This window comes from Condylura cristata, unplaced genomic scaffold (assembly GCF_000260355.1).
Source record: "Condylura cristata isolate star-nosed mole 26May11 unplaced genomic scaffold, ConCri1.0 scaffold00023, whole genome shotgun sequence".
NCBI classification, from domain to species: Eukaryota; Metazoa; Chordata; class Mammalia; order Eulipotyphla; family Talpidae; genus Condylura; species Condylura cristata.
Window position 1 is genome coordinate 24,788,903 of NW_004567124.1, and position 8,103 is coordinate 24,797,005.

The following is an 8,103-nucleotide window of genomic DNA, read 5'->3' on the forward strand; positions in this document are numbered from 1 at the left end:
GCTTGGACAGAATCTTTAAGGTTATTCCAAAGTTCACCACCTCTAATTCCATATTCTAATTTATGCTAATGAACCCAACCAGTAGTGTTTCCCTGATATTAATCCTAGTATAAAAAAGGGGCATTGTAACCCTTTATAACTTTGCTATCTGAACAATTAGTAACAGTAGAAAAGGGGAGATTGTTGCTGATTCTCCCAGTATGGATCAGACAGAACTCTGGTGCCCTTTCTTCCACACTGCTTCTGACAGTCTGAGTTTCAGGACCAAGCTAGTGCTGAGCATAATAGATCCTGAAAACACTTTTATTAATTTGCCAATCTAGCTTCTGAGACTAAAATACACCAGTGATTTCACTAAAGCAGTATCAAAATGTGTTTTTTTTTTCTTGCAGTGTATTAAAACAGGCTTTCAGGAACTCCTATCCTTAGAATGCAAGGATGTCATTATCTTTTGGTAAACACCCTCAGATGTGGTTTTGAATTTGTGCCCAGCAGCTGAGGGCCCCTTATGGTTAGCCCAGCCCTGTGCGGAGCAAAGGAGGTGCAAAATGAGCAGGAATGGTCCTTATACTCAGCAGGAGGGGGTATGAGAAAGTTTAAAGAAAATAGAGCTTTAGAGAGAAGGTGAAAGGAGCAAACCAGGTAAAAACAAGAGGTGTGTTACAGAGAGAGAGGGACAGTGGAGCAAGGCCTGGAGGTACTTACAGGGAGACTGGGAACCACAGAGCAATTGCATGTGTCTGTGTCCTAGGGAAGGGGATGGAGCTAAGACAGACAGGCAGGCAGAGGCCAGCTTCGAAAGGCCTTGATCTCTGCTAAGGAGTTTAGACTGATTCTGAAGGTAAGAGGGATGGGGACAGTGGGTGAGAATGGTGTCATTGAAGTTATTTCAGCCCATGCATGACTTGTCTTAGGAATCTGGCAGGGTGTTGCCTGGGTTGGAGAATGGAATTCTTTCTAGGTCTCTCCTCTAAATTGAGGCCCTTAGGGCAGTCATGGGGCTTCCCAAAGAGAGTAGGGAACAGCCCAGCAGAGGACAGTCAGGAAAGGAGCCCTTCAGGGACACGCAGTGAGAATGCAGTTGTTGGATACTTCACCTCAGGTAAAAAAGAAAAATGTACCTAATGAATCACATGAGTCTCATATTAAATGATTTCCTCAGGGAGGGTTTCTCTACCTGGAATAGCTTAGCCCTCCTGGCACCTGGAGACCCCACCCCACCCTGAACATTGTCCCCGGCAGTGGTCACTCTTCTCTGGGCCCACCTTCCCTCAGGACTCTAGGCTTCTGGAAAGCAGGAGTTTGCAGTTTATTTACTGCTCACTTGTTTGCCTGGTACCTGGCACAAGATGCTCAATAAGTATTTCCTGAATTAAGAACAAGAGTCATGTTAGAGGTATGATCAGAGAAGGGAGGTTATGGTTTTCTTCTGGTAGGTCACTGGAAAGGAAACCCAGAGGACAGAGCGCTACCTAAAGCAGACAGTGTTTTAATCAGGACTGTCATGTGCTCACTAGATATATTTCACTCTGGTGTGCCTATAATTCCTCATTTGTGAGGCGAGGGATCCAAACAAAAATGACTGCTAGGGTCTCTCCGAATCCTAACAGTTTATACATAAAAAGGTAGTCTAAGCTTGTCACATTTCTCCTGGGGCTTCTGCTTGTCAGAAAGATATGGCTACTGGCAAGCTACTGAAGACAACAGCTTGCTTTTAGCCTGCGAAATCAAAGGGATTTTTACAAAGATGCAAGACACTTCAACAGAGAGGGTAAATCTGGGCTATTTGGAACTTGTTCTGGGAACTTGATCTTACTTTCAGGAGATGAATTAAACTGAGTTCCAGTTACTCTCAGAAAAGGCAAGATTTTTTTTCAAAAAGAGAAAGAGTGAGAACCAGCCCTCTCTCACCTAGGACAAGGCCCACAGAGCTGCTGCCAGGATCCTTCCCCAGAGCCCATGTGCACAGCAGAGTGGCTGTGGGGAGCGGGGAGACGCTGGGTGTGAGGACTTCTCTAAGGGGAAGCCCAACCAGCAACCAGTAAGCTACTCACCGGAGGTCTCTTCCAGACGAACTGGATGGGAAACTTCTGGCTATAAAAGAGAGAAGTCTCATCCGGTGGGAACTCAGGATCCAGATAAAGAACCTTCTTTTCCAGACATTTCTTGTGAAGTTGCTCAAATGTCTTCTCTTTAACTCCGATAATAGGAAAATTGCGGCTGATGATAGCTGAATAGATGCCACTTGGGTTTCCACCCCCTGCCTCAGTGGTCTTCCCGTGGGCTGGGTGGGGAACTGGCCCAGGGGACCTGGGCTCAGCCCCTGTCCGGGGGGCCACAGATGGGCTAATGACGGTCGGCATGGCAGGCTGTTTTGAAAGGAAAAGGTTTTTAAAGAAAACAAGATACGGCTACCTTCAAGGAAAGGAAGCAACTATAAAGGGGAAGTTGGATGGATTCTGTCATCTGCGAGAAAAATGTCCACATCCAGTTCAACGTTTAAAGTCCAGTCCATTAGAAGGTCATCCAGCGTATGTTCATCTTAAAACCTGAGCTGTGGTCCCAAAGTCATAGTTTTCCTGAAGGATTTCTACAACTTTTAGTGGGGGGCTCCTATCAGCAGCCAGAGGGAGAGAGAGGAGAGTATGGGTTGTGTTTCAGTAGCCTGAAGAAGCTTGAGCCAGGAAAACTAAAAATAGATGTGAAGATCATGAGTCTGAGAGCAAGAAAGAGGCTAGCCTGCAGCTGGGCTGTGTGGTGGAGGGCGCAGGACCTAGCTGGGGACACTTCCGTGTTGCCAGGGAATATCTGAGGACATTGAACAGGAGAATATCTGAGAACCCTGAACATTAAAAATGAGCAAGTAACTGTTGGGTAGTAATAGGCAGTTATACAGATTATCAAACTATTGGCCACCAGGTTAATGAAAAACAATATTGAAAAAGGCTAACAAGGATGAACTTGAGATACTGAATTCAAGGAGCATACCCTAGGTGTTTCTGAAAACATGATTTTTGCTTTCTAAAACTCCAGGACACCAGAATATCGTTCTAAAGGACTTGGCATCTCTTCTAGAATGTCCTGGTGTCAGCATTGAATGGGACTGCCTGCGTGGGAAATGCTACTCAGCAGAGCCCTCCGTTGAAAAAAATCACTGGGTCTTCACACCCACTTGACCTAGTTACTGCTGTCTCCTGTCCTCAAAATGAACAGTCAGACCAAATCTCCTGCGAAGTCTGCACCCAAGTGCAGATTATTTAGGCATGCCACAGCAGGCATCTGAATCAGAAGCTGGGGTTGGAAACTGAACCTCACTGGATGTCAAGTCCTGAATGTCCTACCTAAAGAGCTGGCTGCAGGGCTCGTTGAGAGCACAGGTGGCTTGGGGAAAGGAGTGGCCTGCCTGGCCTCCGTTTTGTGTTCTCTCCAGGGTAGCTGCTACTCAGCAGTAAGGAGTGGCCACATTCCAAGTGTGGTTGAACAGAGGCTTCTCCCAGGCTGTAGCCTGGCCTGTTTGCATGTTACCAATCTCATTGATTTGAGGTGAAGAGAGAAGTCAAGAAGTGCTGACTGAAAGTGCATGCGTGAGTGGGTGCATCTGAGAGAAGTCAAGAAGTGATCCCTGGGGTTGTGTCTTTTGGAAACCTATGTCTGGAGTTGCAGCTTGTAGGACTGGCTGCCTATCCTCCTGTTTCTCCAAGGGCCCCAAGAACCTTTACTGCTCTTGGAGAGGCAGAACAGAGGAGGCAGCCTCTGGAGGCTGATTGCTGACATCCAAAGTCCAGGCCTGCTGCTCACTGGCTGTGCCTGTGTAACTTTAGGGGTTAACTACATCCTTTCTTCCTTTGTCTCAGTTTTCTCACCTGTAAAATGGGTATGGTGATAGTCATTCCTGATTTGAATGTAAGAATGAAACAAGTTAATTTATGTAACATTTAAATGGTTGCTAGGTTTGCTTTAACCACTCAATAAATGTTGCTAGAGATGACCTGCATTTGATATTATTTTTGGGTTAGATCAGGTTGAACGACACATCAGCCTCCACCGTCTGAGCATGTACTGAACATCTTGCATGTGTACAGCCCCAGCAGAGGTGCAGTCTCCCCAGACTATGGTCAGCGTCTCTCATCAGGGGTGTGTGCCTGTCTCCATGCACTAGGAGTTTCTTATTTGCTGTTGGGGGAGGAGCTGTCTCTGGGCCACACAAGCTGACCTTTCTTTCCTTGCCTAAGTTAGCTCTATCGGTTAGTAACTAAGCCAAGTGTGTGGAAAGAGTGAGCCTCTTGGCACAGCAGGATGGGAATATCTGAGTGCAGCAGGAGCCTTTTCATTTTGCCCTACCAATCATTTTAGCTAACTCCACCAACTTAGATCAGCAGGTCCAAACTCAAGTGTACACTCAGTATTCAGCTGCATAGCTGTAGAAACTCATGCTATCAGTCAGAAATGCAATCTGAGCCGGTGCGTGATTAAGGGATAAAGAACCTATAAATAGCTGCACGTTTCAATTCCCAAGAAGCTTCTTCAAGGATAAAGAACTAGTTTTTATAATATTAGCCAAGCCCCTTATAGGGAAGATGGAAGTGACCAGGATTTTCCCCACCTCGACTCCCTTACCCTTAGCATCACTGATGGCACCTGTGGTCATACACATGGGCCTGATGGCGGCCCCTGGAGCGTGGTGTGGGCGTGCGTGAGTGGGTGCATCTGAGCCAGGAGACTGGGCATATCAGGGCAGCAGAGGATGGGAAGGGCAGACAGCCATGCAGCGGAATTTGGTGGGGACCAGAGATGAGACCACAAGAGAACTCGAGAGCCTAGAAGGAGTAAAGATTCACCTGGGGCTTGGAGGCCTGCCAGCCTCCTGGCCCCTGGACCTCCCTCCTACTCTGTACCTGGTTCTCACTGCAGGTGGTGCAGAAAGATCATTAAAAGCCTGAAAAGCCACTAAGGGCACCAGGCCTCTCCTTACCCATCTGCTCAGATCCATAAAGAATCTATGCTACGCTGACCTAGAGGAATATAGTTTAGGATTATCAACAGGTACAGGTTCATAAGTGAACATGTCCTCTCTATTGGAGAAGTTCATCTTTTCACTCTCAGTAAATATGAAGTCATCCGCTCTTTATAGTGTGAGCTGCCTCCTCTTCTAGACACCCCAGATCCCTGAGCACAGGATATGAACCCATGGTTTGCCCCATTTTATAGTCATGTAAATTTTCCATATATAAACAGATGTCTCATCTTAATTTGTTTGTCCACCTTCAGGAGAGCCCAGATTGGGTGGGGAAAATTTCCCCTGTGCTTTGACATCACAATTTTTTTTTTCCTTCTCTTATAGGATTCCCTCCAGGGTCCTGCCTTACATTAAATGTGTCCTCTGATCTCTGACCATTCTACAGTCTTTGTCACTTATGACCTAGTACTTTTGAGGCGTACTCATCAGGTATGTTGCAAATCATCTCTTAGCTTGAATTTGCATGTTTTCCACATCAATAGATTGTAGTTTTGGAGTTAGGGAAGGAGGGGACGCCTAGCTGTCAGTTAAATTGTGTCTGAGACACAATATGTTAACCTTGATCTCTTAGCTAAGGAAGTGTCTACCAGGTTTCACCAAGGCAAAGGTACTGTTTTGCTCTTTCTATATGTAGAATATATAAAATATGTACAACAGTCCTGCAGCTTTGATTAATCCTGTTTTATAACCAAGAAGTTTGAGACATCTTCTGGAAAGCTCACAGAACATCAGAGATTACCTCTATTCATTAGCAAATGAGGAAACCAAGGTCCAAAGAAGTAAATAACATGGCCAAGATCACAGTGAGTTCATTGTAGACCCTAACTAGACCAGGCTTCAGATTTCCAGTGAAGGAATAGATGTACAATTAAGATTCCATTAATATGAATTAAGCTTTAAATCTCTGGAGCCTTGCACATAATAGTCAGGGTTTCCCTTAGCTCTGATTGGAGAGGAATCTAGCACCATCAACCCTGCTGGAAACAGCTGTCAAGAGCAGCTCTCTAATTCTGGCTGGCCTTGCTATGGCACTACAATCTTCAGTGAGGATGGTCATAGGACAGGCAGATCTGATATGAGATGCCCATGTCTCCTTTATTTCTCTAGACTATTATATGGCCACCATTGTCTGTGGTTGATATAGTAATGTTTCTAGTGGAGCTGCTGATGGCTTTCGCCCTCCTGGCTGCAGGTTTTTTAATCTAGAGTAGTCATTCACCCCCAACTCCTACCTTCAGAATTATGCAAGGCATTCAGAGGATTTAATAAATGGGAATCTTAAAAGTAAAGTGGAATTCCATTGGTCAGAAGGGTGCTAGGTAGTAAGATGGTCAACAGCGAGCTAAAAAATTCATCAAACTCTTACATATTTATGTGTTTTGACTGTGCTTCTGCTGCCTGTCGTTACTATGCTCTGATATTAAAAGGGGTTTGAATAAGTGAAGAGATTCTGCACACAGACCAAACTGAGGAATTTCTGTCTTTCCTACAGTTACAGAAATTGAATAGGCCAGTTTTAGTGAACCAGGCTGAGGTTCTGTGACATTTTCAGGCAAACTCATGTCAATGGCTGTACTTTCTGCTCTATTCTTTAGTGGGATTCTGGGATTGGCTGTGGTCATGCTGATACATAGACAATGATCCTGGATTAATTTATAAATTAATAGCTTCCAGAACATAATTAATCCTACAAGTCAGTCTTAAATGAAGCCAGTTTCCTTAGCAGGGAATATCTTGGCACTCAGTCAAATAGGAGCTCTATCAGGGATCAGTTCCACTAGGAACTGACCACTCCAGCTCCATAGCCAGGATCTGACTGTCATGATGACTTTTACCTGGAGAAAGAAAAAGGTAACCAAACTGGACTTTCAAATTCATGAAAGACTCTTTCTAGCGACTACACAGAGCATCTGCCCTAAACAAACATGTATTCTGTCCTATTACTTAGTATGATTACCTTCTGAAGGCTCCCTGGCCAGACAGGACTTGTGTGATGAAGCAAACTCTGTACCTCCCAATGTGCAGGGTCAGGGTTTGTGTCTCTGAAGTAAAAGACTTGGTGTGACTCAGCACTTCTCAGGCAAAGAAGAGCTAATCTGATAGAGAATCCAAAGTGGTCTGTAGCGTCAGAAGTACAAGTATTTCATTTACAGGCATTTATTATTAACTCCATGTGTGTTCATTCCTATTTTATATGGCACAGTTTATAAGCCTTTTCAGTAACAGGACTCAAACATTTTAAAGCTATTAAATGCCACAAAATTAAATTTTTTTTTTAAGATTTTATCACTTAGGATAGTATCTTTTTTTTACATCATTCTTCATTTTGAACATTTTCTCATCTCAGTTGTAATCCTTATGGGCTTTCCACCACTGATTCACCCATGGGCCATCACCATAGTCTGGTGCCTTCTTCCCACCCCAGTTTTTATCCCATTCCCTTTTCACCCTATACCATTTCTCTAGTTTATATTTATTTGTTGTTCTTTATTATATTTGCTTCTCTCTCTTATTTTTATTTTTTTTTCTCTCTCATTTTTTTTTTCTACCATCCTGAAAGTGCCTGATCTCATCTGATCTAAGAAGCTAAGCAAGGTTGGGCCTGGTTAGTACTTGGATGGGAGTTTTAAAGATTTTAATAGAATAGTTAAAACTTACAGAAAACTTAAACATAAGCTAATTAAAAAAACCTGTATACTCTTCAATTATAACGTATAACACATTTTGCCTATTTTCTGTTTTTGTCCCTTTTTTAAATACATACATTTTTTCAGAACCATTTGAGACCTTTTAAGAGATGTGATGGCTTATTACTCCTTAACATTCAATTAGTATTTCTTAAAATGAAAACATTCTTCTATAAGTCATCATACAACCCTCAAAAATTAGGAAAAGTACTGTGTAATCAAAAGATCCCATTCAAGTTTTTCCAACTATTCTTGTAATGTCCTTTAAAGGTCCAGCATCTAGCCCAAGGTCACACAATTGTTGTCATGTCTCTTTAGTCCCCATTTCAATCTGTTCCTCAGTCCTGTTTTTCATGAACTTCATGTTAAGTTTCACTTTAATGATAACTTTATTAAAAA

General features: G+C 43.5%; 1 protein-coding gene across 1 annotated transcript in view; it reads right to left on the reverse strand.

Moving 5' to 3' along the window:
* The window catches only part of CAPN3 (calpain 3, (p94)), a 45,961-nt gene extending 43,598 nt beyond the window's left edge, over positions 1–2,363 (reverse strand). Inside the window, exon 1 of the mRNA XM_004687877.2 lies at positions 2,055–2,363. Coding sequence (XP_004687934.1) covers positions 2,055–2,363 — 309 coding nt within the window. The remainder of the gene's footprint in view (positions 1–2,054) is intronic.
* Between the last annotated feature and the right edge of the window lie 5,740 nt (positions 2,364–8,103).